The sequence below is a fragment of the Cyrtonyx montezumae genome, unplaced genomic scaffold, assembly GCF_038088225.1.
Source record: "Cyrtonyx montezumae isolate F1298 unplaced genomic scaffold, pur_monq_1.0 scaffold_8, whole genome shotgun sequence".
NCBI lineage: Eukaryota > Metazoa > Chordata > Aves > Galliformes > Odontophoridae > Cyrtonyx > Cyrtonyx montezumae.
Genome location: NW_027072089.1, coordinates 348,188 through 362,115, shown reverse-complemented (window position 1 = coordinate 362,115; position 13,928 = coordinate 348,188). Strand labels below are relative to the sequence as shown.

Sequence of the window (13,928 nt, the reverse complement as noted above, 5' to 3'; positions counted from 1 at the left end):
AAGGGTTTGGAGAGCTGGATTTACTCCTAAGATAACAATAGGGTGGGGAAGAAAAGAGGGAGAAATTTGAGGGGTCCTGAGCTTTGTGCACGACACAAGATCTTCCTTTCAAGGGGAAGGGACTCTTCATAAGACATCATAGAGGAGTCATACTTGTATCATGCAATTTGAGACATCACTTGCAAACAGGAACAGCACTTTGCACAGTCCACTGAAGGGAAAATAAAAAGTAATATGATAGTAAAGCACAGAAAAACTTCTCCTTATTTGGAAAGAAAGTAAAAAAAAAAACAAACCAACAACTTTATTACACAGGAGTCTCCCTATTGTAACTATTAACTAATAGGCCTTCACTTTACAAGTCACAAGAAAAAAAGAGAAGGAGGTATAAAACTCAACACTGAGATTCTCAGAGTTGCCAAAGGGATACGGACAGACAGCATCAATAAAATTAACAGCAGCTGAGCATTCAGATGCCAGCCATAACTTACTGCTCACCATTTACGCCCTGTTGACTTTCTGCATTTGCCTGGGCACGAGTAACACAATCCAGCTCCTTCCACATCTGCTGCTGGTCATTTCCAAGCACTCATCCTAATGTTCTCACAACACACAGCTTGGAAAGCTGAGAAAGAAATGAGGATTTGGGGAATTTTTCCAAAGGTGACTATCACTAATTGTAATTAAGGAATTGGTAGATACTTATAGAGTCATAGAATGGCTTGGGTTGGAAAGGACCTCAAAGATCACCTCGTTCCAACCCCAAAGTTCCAACGCCACTTCTGCAAATAGAAGGGGGAAGGTCTTACCCAGGGTCTTATGAATCCTGTTGGAATATTTGTCTGGAAAGAAGCAAACGCAAACAGGATTTCCTTCTATCCAATACACTGACAGAACCCAACTGCAAAGCTGCTGGGGGTAACAGAAGACAAGGAGGAAGCTGGGCTCATGAAGTGTTCTCTCATCTCAACGCAGAGCACAAGAAAAGCAAAGAGAATCAGGAAAGAAATATTTTGAAGCGGGGAGGGTGGAATCCAGCCTCCTAGCAGTGCATGTCATGGATGCAGAAAAAGATGCAACCTGAAACTCCGAGAAGATGGTAGTCACCATCCTTAGAGGTTTTCAAGAAGCATGGAGACGTTGCACTTGGGGACACAGGTTACTGAGAATGGTGGGGATGGGCTTGGGTTGGACTCGATGATTTTGCAGGTCTTTTTCCAACCTTAATGATTCTATGATGTATTTGCAGCCAAAAGTCAAAGCAGAGATGGTATCATCATACCAAAGCATTGTAAAGCTTTGTTAGTTAACATCTACAAAGCACTCTGAACAGGCAAACTGCTGAGAAATGGTTTTGAATCATTAAGGTTGGAAAAGACCTCCAAGATCACCCCAACCCATCCCCACTGTACCCATTAAACGTGTCCCTCGATGCATTCATCTCCACATTTGTTGAACAGCAGATATAGTGGCTTCCTGAGCAGCCTGCTCCAACGTGTAACTAACCCTAGATTTTTTTCTAATATGCAACTATTCACAGCCCAGCACAAATCCACTCTGGTTCCCCAATCGTAGAAAAAGAAGAATTAAAAGGTGAATCTTCACAGCGCAGAAGGGCAAACATCCCTCCATAACATACCCCTGCCACATCTTCCCAGGTATAATCCAAAAGCCACTGCTAAAAAAGGAAAGAAAAAGAAATTACTTCAATGTATTTTTAATATACAGAGCAGGAGATGGCTTAAAGCAGGGGGAGGTTGTTAGGTTTAACTCGGGTTGGATATTAGGAAAGAATTTCTTCTCAGAAAGAGTGGCGAGGTAATGAGAACAGGCTGAAGGTGTTAAAGAGGAGGGTCGATGCAGCACTGAGGGACACAGTGAGGATGGGCTGGGGTCGGGGCGGGTGATCTTGGAGGTCTTTTCCAGCCTTGATGATTCTGTCAACTCTGGAGGTTCACCCCTGGGTCAGCAGGGAAATAACCTGATGCCAATTGAGCCAGCCCCCAGGAGGCCGGATGGCTCCACCACAAAATGCATACAATGCTGCTGCACAGCTCATGCATCCCATCATGCTTGCTCAGCACATGAACGCCCTGCAGGAACGCGCTGCGCTCGATTCAGAGACCCCAAAGCCTCTCCTCATCACATCACGTTTCACAGCAGTGAGGGGCAGAAGCCACAAAATAAAAAGACAACGGTGTGACAGAAACTGTTGCCACTTTGATCCTGGAAATGAATAGCGGCGAAGTTGTGAACCACTCGTTCAAGAAAGAAGAAAGAAATGAATTCTTACATTACGGAGGGCTGTGCCCCCGTCCTGATGCAGAACAAACCCAGTTCAGCGAACCCTCAACCCAAACCCTAAGAGGAGTCCCACGATATCCCCCGACCAGCACCGAATTATTTAAGAAACACAGACGCAGCGATGCAATCCACCCCGGGGAGAAAGCAGACGCTCGTTGGCACTTCTCTGCTCACAGCCAGCTGTGATTGCCTGAGCAACGCTGGGCACCCGGCTGAGACATCCTGCCTGCAAGGGGACATTACAGAGGGGAAAAAGACACCCAACAGCCCCTCACCAGCATCTTTGTGACACTCTGCAATCCCCACAGGCGACGCCGGGTTCAGGCCCGCTGCTGAACAATGCAGTTTGGAATTCAATTAAAGCGATTATCTGTTGTGCCAAATAAATTGTGTACAGCAGATATCCTGCAGCATTTTACACCTTCGGGCTCATTATTTCCTAACTGTTTCCTCCTGTTTATGCGCTTTCAAATTAAATTGCTGATAATACGCGCCAAAATAAAAAATGAGCGCACCTTGTCCGAAGAAAATTGATTCTCCTTTTTCCTGAACCGGGCGATTGCCAGGTTTTATATACTCTGTTCCTGGCGATCATTAGTAATTCAATTTTCTTTTTATTAGCCCCCTTATCTGCTGAGCAATATAGTGGCAGAGCTGACCTCTTTCGCACGGGTAAATGTTTAAAATCTTTTCCCTGATTAATTTTGCCAGTTAAGGAAAAGAGGAGAAATGGCCCGGCTCTTAGCCATCACAATGAATAAAGCTTAATGTTGATTGTGATGGAATTTCTAATGCCAAAGAAATTGATTGAACGCAGCAATTACACCGCAATAGTAACTCAAGGGAAATGGGATAGTTTTCTCCTGGCCATAGCCTTTTGGTTATTTAAAACAATCCAATTTGCAAGGATAATTATATATTAGTGTTTTATCTGCCACTTGAAATGAACATGGGAGTTTTGATACTGGCCCAGCATTAGCAGGTTATTGCTGCAAATTACTTGATATCTGCTTTCTTTCACATAAAGACGAAATTAGGCCATCAATAACCAGAAAAAGGTGGGCTGGGGAAATGCGAGGGGCACGACTGCCCTCTGCAGGGCTGAGGGGAAGGAAGGGCAGCATAAAACTCCCCAAAATCCCACATCCTCCCCATTATCAGAGCACTTTGTACAATCTGTGTGCATGCTCTCACACCGAGCGTGAAAAGAACAGACACAACCCGGCTCTCCTGCCCCTCTCACTCCCAATCCTTGCAAAAAAAAAAAAAATCATTTTAAGCCATTAATTCTAGTTTATCCCATAGGAAAAAAAAACAAGGGAAGAAGAGACAACACTGTCAGTAGTCCAAGCAGGGTGAACTGGACCAGAGTAGTACAACTGCATGGAGGGCAAGCACTGACTTTTGCAGCTTGTAATTGCAACTACCCACCTGTCTTTAATTAAAAATGAGCTGAGAAGGGACCTCATCCTGCGAGACACCAAACGTTACCCCCGTTGCTCCCAAGTGGCTGTTGATAGAAATAAAAGGAGGCCTCCTGTATGCATACCTGCACTATAGGAGGAGCAGAAACATCCCCTCGCCACCACTTTTGGGTCAGACGGAACTCATTTAAAAAATAAGGTGGGATTTGGCTTTTAAACAGGTCACAAAATGATAACAATGCCACATTTTGAGGGGATAACCTCATAACCAGTTGGCAAAAACCCAGTCACAGCGTCTCAACCTCATCCAACAACAACCTGGCTAAACAGTCTGAAGCAGTGTTATCCCAGTGTGCACTTCACCATCTTATTATGTTGGCAGTTTGCTGTAACAAATAAGCAAGGGAAGGCCAATTCAGGACAGACGTATGCCATTCAGACAACATAATGACAACTGGTTAGGAAAGTTGCTCAGTAAATGACTGAGCAGGAGACGAGAGTTTATTCTCTGCATCAAAACCTTTGGTGTTGATGCCAACAACAACAAAAAAAAGCCATCAAAACACAAAAGTTGGGGGAATTGCAATCAGTGAAGACTGCACTATACCTCCTCTACACCCAAGCTGCTCCCTCTATAGAGAAATCCATAGAGGAAGCATGATGTTTAGGCAGGAGTCTGAAATATGCTGGTCCAGATGCCAAATGAAACGGACACCATGCATAAACTGGGTCACCATCAGCTTCATCAAGCCATAGGGCTGGCACCTGAGTGAGTTCACAACTTTCAACAAAGCAATTATCTTTCTGAGTTCTCCTTCCCTTCAGAAAGGAGCCTAAGAAGTTAAACAGGAAAGAAAAAGAAAAGAACACTTTAATATTAATGGACTATTAATATTAAGTACTAAGTGGTAAAGAAGTCCAAAATCTAAAGGCTGTTTTATCAACATTAATTTGGCTCAACATTTTCCATTCCTCTTTGTTTTGGTCATGCATTTGAGACCCTCCTGTGCACAAACAGCCCCAGCACAAACCCTCTGTTATAACATGTGGATTATGCACTCATCTGCACTAGAAATGCTCTGTAGCTCTGCCATCCCATTAGATCAAATTCATTTTGGAACATACCCTGATTCTGAGCATTCCCATTCATCCCATGTTCTCCATCAGATGAGTATTTCAGAGTTACTTTAAGACAGTTCCAAGTGCAACACTCACACTGAGAACAACCCAAGAGCACTGCCATCAGTTTGTGACTTTCCAGTTCCACAAAAACCACGTGAAGAACATCTGAGCTGCCTCAAGTCCCACCCAGACCCTCACTTAAAAGAAGTGAATGCTGCCTTGAACATAACCCATCCCTGTTTAGCTTCCAACAGCTTCTCCATTGGCCAAGCAAGCGTCACAACCTTCCAGCTCATCAACTCAGTGCTCAGTCTCCACCAAGCAACACCAAAGTTCACTCTGCAGTTTCAGAGCTGTCAGGACCTCTGCTGAATTTCTCTGCCAGCTGAAGAAGCAAAGCAGCTGTGTGTTGCCTGGCAGCTGCCTCCCCGTGCAGAGCTGCTGATGGCACAGGAAGGAGCATCTGTCAAGTCCTGTGGGATCCCTGAAACGGAGGTACAGCAGAGGTAAGAACACCAGCAGCCATCTAGCCATATGATACCAGTACTTTTAAGAGCCAAATCAAGATGTTTTTTACAGCAGGTGCTGAAGTTTGCAAAGAAAGAGCCACACAGCATAAACACCAGCCTCTGTAAAGCAGATTCTTATTTCCACATTTATCAGCCCAGACTGCAAAATGCACAGATCCAAGCTGGAAAACAACAGAATTCACTTTGACAACTCACAATCTCATAAATTAGGCTTTGTTACCATGCATCAGGAATACCTTGATCATTTGATCCACTTTTGGGCAGGGGACTGAACTAAATGTACTCCCCAAGTGACTTCCAGCCCTATTTTTCATTTTTCTCCTTTTTCTTAAGCTTCTTTGTTTGCATTCCTCCACTCTGATAAAAGCCAGAAACACAGCTGTATTTCTGCAATATCTACATATTTTCAGGCCTACGTGGTTTAAGATATAAATCTTTTCACCACGGGACCATTCATTACCTTCAATCAAGGAACTAGGATTCAGCACACGCTCCCCAAACGCACAGGCTGCTGGCAGCTGACAGTCATGCTCCCAGGAGAGCATATTTTGATCTATTTTGTATATTCTCAACTTAAATGAAGCTTCATTTTGGCTGGGCACACACTTCTGCTGACAGATAAAAAGAAGAGATGATTGCTAAGCCCCAGACAAGCCTCAATGGCTGCTAGGAGCCTTCCAAAGCTGGAGCACTGTGACCTCCTTCACCCTCTCAACCATGCACACAGCTGAGCAAACTCTGCTCTGTGTAGGTGGAACCACAGTGCTACACAGAGAGCAAAGATGCATTTTAACCTCAGGTCCCGAGCACCAGAACAGCTTATAGCCCTGTAAACAACATCTCAATTTCCTCATGCTGCTGCAATCCTAAATCCCTCTCCAGACACCAAGATGTTAGCTGACATCGCTCAGTGAAGCAAGACTCAACTCCAAAATCAGGAACTTAAAGGTGTAGCAACAGCACAAATGCAAGTCTGCTTTTCCCTGCATCCTCCACTAACCACATCTGCACCCTCAAGCACCAGATCCAAAATTCTCCTTGTAAGATCCCTCCAAATCTTTCTTCCATCACATGCAGGAAAAATAACAGTATTTTTTGGTTATATTTTTTCTTTTCCTCCCTGAAAAAAATAAATAAATCTTCCTTCACCTGTATCACAAGCCCCTGTTCTTCTCTTCTGGTCTGCCCAACACAGCAACATTTTAACACAGAGCTATTTGAACAAGAAATAACAGTAATCACATGTGTAAATTCAGTAATTAAAGTTCAGCTTTACCTTTTGAGGCACACTGCACCTATAGTGCAGCCCCAAGCAGCCCTTTCTCTCCTCAAGCAATAGCTGTTACCGCATCAGTATGCCAATGAGCTCAGTGTAGGCACACAATCAACATTTTCTTGGACCCACTTCAGATTAAACTGTTGGTGATTATGTTGACACAAAACAGGAGAACCTGACTTCAAAGCCAGAAACATCACGACGTAGCTTCATGTGCTCCAAGGTGCAACTCTGCCAGCCCCAAGAAGTCAATGCTTGCTCTGACTATGGACATAAACTGTGTAAGGGATCCAGTATTCCTTTAACAACGATTTTAACCATATTCAGTATAAAATCAAGACTCTTGGAGGCATCTCACTGGGACAGAGGTGTGTTTGGCAACTTCCAAAGGAGTATCTCATGACGTGAAAAACAGCTTTTCTCTTGAGCAAAAAAAGAGATCAGTCTCACAGATGTATTACTGCCTCTACCATTCTTTCCCCTCCTTGAACATCTTCTAATGTGGTGCTTGCAGGTCTAACAAAACTACATTCAGAACAAAAAGGAAGCTTGGAAATGGCCTCATCTTGAGACGTCAAACCACAGCTCTGGGTTAAGGCAGAAGCCTTAATCCATCCAGAACTTCTCCCAGTTTGCTCCAGGACCAACAACAGCAAATCTATCTCCCAGAGGAAGTGATAACCGATTTCCCAACTCCAAGAGCCTCCCTTGGAGCTGCTTTCAGCAAGCACCCTCAGGATGGCTGTTCTTACCTTCCCTGGAGGAGCCCTGGGCTCTGGCAGCTGGCAGCCTGCAGAGCCTGTGTTTGGTGATCTGTACCAGCCCCTTGGGTGAGGAGCGTTTCGGTGCCACAGGTTTTCCCCGCAGGGTGTTTTTCTTCCTGGGATGGAAGGGGCTTTTCAGTGGTGTGGTGGGAGAGGAGCTGCTCTTCTTATCTGCTGGGGAGCTGTGAATGTAAATACCAGACTGTTAGAAGAGCGAATGGATGTGACTGAAACACACAGGGTCCCTTTGCACGCAGCTGAGATGAGATGGAGAGTCATCAAGCCTTGTTTCCTTCTCCATAATGCCCCCCCATAAGAAGCACCTAACAGAAAACTGCAAGTAAATGAGTGAATGTAAGGAATTTCTGGCAAAGCACAGATGGAGCGTGAGGTGTTTGACAGCCTAACTCAAATTCAGTTCTGCTTAAGAGATGTGGAGGAGGGAACACTGTCCTTCAAAGGGATGATGGGATCTAAGGAGTGAACCTGAGAAAAGGTACTTCCCAAGTCCCATAGCAGAGGTCACACATCTGTGCTACTGCCCTCACTTTATCCCACTTATCCTTTCCCTGCAGCAGAAGCTGGGCTTGCATCCAGCCTCGATGAAAACAACAGCACAGAATACAGCTTTCCCAACAGGAAGCTTTCCCACCACAGCACTTCCACGACACTTTCAGAGAAAGTTTGATCCCCTTATCTACTTCCCCTCCACTTCCAGTCCAGATAACTCAGCCCATACACCTTTTCCTTTCACAAATGTTCATTTTTTCTTTTCCCACTGCACTCTGCCCCTATTAGACACAAGGATGGTGAAAAATTCATTCCAGGAAAGTCCCAGCTGCTTCAACACAACAGATTTTCCCAGGATAGCACAAATCTGACACCAACTCCACAAGGAGAGGAGTAAGAACCTCCAGGGAAGATGCTTGGGTTGCAGTGGTGGACAGCACAAAAGGAACAGCACTAACAGCAGAGCTTAGTGGATCTATCAGATTTACAGCTAGGCAGTGTTTCTTTCCAGCACAAACAGCCTGCATAGCTCAGCTTCTGTCTCCTAGTTGCAACATTTTACAGGTACAGATAATAAAAGATATGTGTGATCCAAGTCTCTTCTCATTTCACCGGCCCCCAGTGCAACAAAACTCTGAGAAGCTGAAAATAAATCAATAGGGAAAGCACCTGTTTCCTTCCTTTTGAATATTGGTCTGTTATCCAGACCAGGGAGAAGTCTTCTAAGTGCTGTGCTGAAGTCTTTGGAGAAGAGGGAAGGGAGACCAGCACTGTTTGAAAGACTAAATTCTGAGTTACCCAGACTGATAAAACAATTAAAATACCAGCCCTTCCAATCCCGAAAAACAGGATTCCCTCCACAAATAACTGAGTCACAGTAGCTGGAAAGGGGAAAGCAAACAGACCCTCCAACATACAACAACTCTCACCGTAATTCTATTCATACATACATCCATAATTTACATGCAGTACACATTATTCAACACAGAACAGATCCTTTGCCCAAAGGTATAAAGAAAAAGCTGTTCCAGCTTCACCTGAAGCCTACAGACACGTGCAATGATAGCTCTTCAAAGAAGGCCAGCAACTTCACATGGTTTGCTGATATGGTTCTAACAGGCTGATGGTCTGACACAATGACCTCAGTAGTCTTTCCAACCTTTACGATTCTATGAACTTACCCTGAGTTTCCTTTCCTCTTGATGATTTTTGTCCGACTCTTCACTTTATAACTGGTAAGTACAGCCTCGCTCAAGGAGGGATTCACCCCAACAGACACACTGCTGGGAGGCAGCAGGTTGGAGGCTGAGGGCCTCTTCTGATCCTCCGACCGCCACCTGAACGCTGACTTGGAGGTGGAGGGTGAGGTCTGCAGGCTGGAGGCTTTCCACTTATACTTGCTGGGAGAAACACCCGCTTTGGACTGCAGTCCTAATTTCTTCACCTTTGCTCCCAAATCTGCTTTTGGAGATATTTTTGAACCCCTCTCAGCTCCACCAATGGTCTTCTTAGCGCTGTCAGAAGCCCTCGGGCTGATCCACCTCTTCACAGTACGAGAGCACTTACTAGGGTTTGCAACCCAGGTGTAATTTGTTTTCCTGAACTTTGAAGCTTTGTTGGACACCGTCACCGAGGCAGCTCTTTGGACACTGGAAACTTTGGAGCTTACAGAAAACTTGTTCTTCACTGGAGACACTGCAACTGCCATAGTCAGAGCCTGAATGGGTTTAGAGTGCACCTCTGCATTTCCAAGGAGTTTCGGCTCTCTGTGAACGTCCCCAGCTTGCTCCCAGCTGCACTGCCCTGGAGCAGGTGGCTCTGACTTCCACCATGCTGAGTGCTGAGCCTGTTCACAGCTCGGCAGAGCTGACAATGGCTGTGGCTCTGTCTTCAGTGTGACAGCACTTTCGCTGGCACTTCTGGAGCTTTCAGCCAAGTGCACCTTTCTAGGCTTGTCAAACAGGTACGATGAGCTGACAACGCGGTGAGATGAACTAAATGAAACAGAGAGAGAAGGTTTTGGCTCATCTTCTTGGTTTGTGTACAAAGGGATGGAAGAATCCTGCACATTACCATCATCCGGAGCAACAAGCTCTGTTTTAAGCCCAGAAACTTCACAATAAGCACTCGCATCAATAAATCCTTCAGTACCTACAAGGCCAGTCCTTTGTGTCACCTGGATACCCACAACAATGTTCCCATCTGTGGTTAAGTCCACTTGCCTCTCTGGAGAAGCTGCCGATGATGGCACAGCTGCCTGGCTCTCCTCGCTGCTCCCAAAAGCCCTGGACGAGGTGCCACTTCCAACATCACACGCTGGTCCTGGTGGCTGGTTCACTAGAGAGTATTTCTTCCTCCAGGAGTGAGCTCGGCGTGGCTGGAAGTCCCTGGGAGGCTGCAGCTGTGGGTACCGGGCTGAGAATGCTCCCCTCCTGTTGAAGGGAGGCTGCGTGGGGTTGCTCCACATCCGTGGGGCAGAAGACAGCGGTCGTGGCACATCCCCATGGGTGTTCCTGTGGTTGTCTATGAGACCTAAAGAACAGAAGACAGCACGTGTTAATCGTCAATCCCAAAGGGGAGGTTTCCAACATCACAGCTCTGCAAAAGAGTATTCCTTGCACTGCGTTGAGGACAGTCACACTGGGCAGATTTTAGGCATCTGGTGCTGGAAAATGAAAAAAATACGCACAAAAAAACTTCAAAACAATTATTTTCCTCAATCTTCAGGGAAATCAGTAACATGAGTGATTTAGCACGACAGCTAAACACGGGTCTGATGTACAAATAGACATTTAACACACACTCCACGACTGCTGTTGGCCACCCTTTGCTCCTTTATGCTCTTATTTTCACACGCCGGCACCAAAACAGACACTTGTATTCTTGTTTTTGGAGCCTAACAAAATGAAAATGCTTATTTTATTTCCAGGTATCATTTCTGAGCCCTGCTACGAGTCTGTTAGGAGGGCTCCACTAACACTGGGCTGCTTACACACGTAGCACAGTGCAAGCCCAAAACATAAAGCAACAATGAGGAAGCTCCAAAGCAGCCTCAGCTTCATACTGAGTCACTGCACCTTCATCCCTCTATGACATCACCATACCCGCTGGTGTTTTGGGCTCCTAATTAGTAGCTGAGCTAATCAACACGCATAAATTAAGGAGGGTCTACCATGCGCTTAGAAAACACTGTCAATAAAAGGGATTGCCAAAGGATTTTAGAGCCTTATATATAGGTGTCAGCATGCTCCAGCATGAAAAAGATCTTCCTGCTGTCCAAAAAGAGGGTTCTCGATCAAAGCAGATCTATGCAAAGCTTTCCTCATGTGAAAAAATGACCTTGGGGGGCTACAAACAGAGCAAGTAATTTCTAAGAACAAGCACTGAAGTTCTCCCAAGCAAGGAAAGGGCATACAAATATATCCACTCCTCCACCACAAAGATGATGAAGAATCCTGGGAATGAGGATGAAGGACAGAGCCCTTTTCTGTGCCACCGGAGGATCTCAAATGTTGCTCCTGAACATGCCCAGAAACTGCTGGGACATGTCCCACCCAGAAGGGTGACATGCACTACAGTGTGGGGATCCCCCTGAGGTCTCCATTCAACCCTCACCCTTTCCCAGCCAGGTCTCCTGGATTCTCTCCCCAAATCCAACACTTCTGGACCCTCTCCTCTCCCCATCTCCACCCAGAGAACCCAGAGGCACCATTTCCTGAGCACTCCTCAAACTTCCTTTCGTATTCTCTGTCCCCAACCTTCTCCCTCTTTACTCCTGAGGACACCTAGCTGTCCTCACACACCCCACAGGCCTACTGGCCATCCATACGACCCCCACGCACCTCAGGAGCCTTCTGGCCACCCCTACTTCCCCCCACACATCCCGCTGAGGCCTCTCGTTTGCCACCACAAACACTCCACAAGCCCTACAAAACCCACGCACCTCAGGTGCCTCCGAGCTACCCCCACGGTGCTGATGCGGGTTGCTCCCACAATCCCACGCATCTGAGGAAACTCCCGACTCCTCTCAGAGGCCCCACGCACCCCAAAGGCCTCTCGGCTACCCCCACCGACCCCACGAATACCACGGGCCCCACGCACCCCAGGGACCTTCCGGCTACTCCCGCGTCCCCCACGCACCTCCTAACCGCCCCCACGGTCTCCTCGCCTCCCCCAGGCCCGGCCCCGCCGTACCCTGCAGCAGCCGGATCTCCCTCCGCAGCCGCTCCCTCTCCTCCATCCCTGCGACGTCCCCGCAACGCCCCGCACCGCGTGACGTCATCACACCGCGACAGCCGCCTTGCTCTCTCACGTGACGGAGCTAGGTCACATGACTGGCGCTCGCGGGGCGCGGCGAGCGTTGCTGGGCAACGGGGGAGGTTCCGGCCTAGCGTGCAGATTGAAGCCTGAAGTAGGCCTGGGCCCCGTCCTTCCATCCCAGTCCGGCCTGGTCGGACTCTCTCTGCTCCTCGTCCTCAACCTGGGCTGTTTCAGCTGTCCTCTGACCTCAGTTTGGCCCAGCTGTTTCCAAACACCAGCCTCATGTGGCTACCCCCTGTGATCATCCCCTGTCCCTTTTACCCCACCTATTTCTGATTCCAGCTCCCCTAGTCCCATCTAGGCCAGAGTCCATTGCAAAATCCAGTATAGGGTCACCAAAACAACCACAGGCCTGGAGCAAGAGAGAAGAGACTAAAAGAGCTGGGACCCTCTCACTGATCCCAGCTCCCCTAGTCCCATCTAGGCCAGAGTCCATTGGAAAGTCCAGTATAGAGTCAACAAAACAACCACGGGCCTGGAGCAGCTCTTCTGGAAAAAAAAAAGGCTGAGAGAGCTGGGACTGCTCAGGCTGGGGTAGGGAAGGGCTCAGGAGGATTCTACTCATGGTTATAAATCCGTGCTGGGAGGTACAAGAGGATGGAGCCAGCAGTCTCCAGTGCCAAGCCAAGAGGCCCAGGGGCCAACTGTATCCCAGGAGCTCCCTCAGCCCATTACTTAGCACTGGAGCCAGAGAGGAGCCTGGGGGACAGCTCTTGTAGATTTCCAACCCCACTTTGGCATGGGGCTGCCCTTCTCAAGCAGAATTTGGACCAGATGGACTCAGAGGTGCTTCCAACTTCATCTATGGTTCTACAATCTACCTTTCCCTACACCCCAGCCCAACCACGGCCCTCTGCTCAGTATAAAGGGATATGAACCTCTGCAAGCCTCATTTTGTGACACATTTTTTGGCAGCTTTCAGAGCACTTTCTTATTATAGAATCATGGACTTACAGAATGATTAAGGTTGGAAAAGACCTCTAGGGTCATCTAGTCCGACCATCTACCAACCACCAATATATTGCCCCATTTCTCAATACCTGCCAGAAACTGGGGCAAAGCCAGGTTTTCTGAGATCTACTTTCTCACCCTAACAGGACTTTTTTATGTCCTGAACTGTCCCACATGTCCCGTATTGAAGGTCAGGTGGCCTCATGCTACCTGCATAAATAAAAAGCACATCCATAAAAATGAGAGTGCAAGCAGATAATAACATCATTTACATGGACATTATCCTCAAGGAGTATAGTTTCTTCATAATTCCATTCTTCTCTAAGGGAATAAAACCCATAACATTAAATAAAGCCATAACACTACAGTCAGAGAGCCTCTTTGCTTCCCCCAAAACCCTTTGCAAAAAGAAATATGCGTCCTCTAGTGCAATCCTGTGGGGTTGGAAAGGGGCATCAGAGAGCAGATCTGAAGTGGAAGCCTCTGCTCAGCTTCAATTGACCCCTGAGCCTCGCCCAGAATTTTGCAACCACTTCACACTGCTAGGAACTGGCACTTGTGCCAAAAGAAGCCTCCTCTGCTCCCAGCTGCTTGCTCCCTCCCTGGTGCTGGCACAGGAATTTGAGTGGCTTGCATAAATCAACAAGAATGAGCTGCTCTGAATTAAAATTAATTTCGCACACGCACAGGGAAAGCTAATTTTTAACAGAGGGAAGCCATGTATTCA

The 13,928-nt window shown here is 47.0% G+C and overlaps 1 protein-coding gene across 2 annotated transcripts in view; it reads right to left on the bottom strand.

Moving 5' to 3' along the window:
• Positions 1 to 12,204, bottom strand: part of ZC3H3 (zinc finger CCCH-type containing 3) — a 187,644-nt gene extending 175,440 nt beyond the window's left edge. For both annotated transcript variants that reach the window (XR_010623162.1, XM_065752428.1), the window contains exons 1-3: positions 12,125 to 12,204; positions 9,112 to 10,462; positions 7,409 to 7,602 (exon numbers count right to left, since the gene is read on the bottom strand). Coding sequence is in view for 1 of the 2 variants with exons in the window: in XM_065752428.1 (XP_065608500.1) it covers positions 7,409 to 7,602; positions 9,112 to 10,462; positions 12,125 to 12,170 (1,591 nt within the window). In the remaining variant the exon portion in view is untranslated. The remainder of the gene's footprint in view (positions 1 to 7,408; positions 7,603 to 9,111; positions 10,463 to 12,124) is intronic.
• Between the last annotated feature and the right edge of the window lie 1,724 nt (positions 12,205 to 13,928).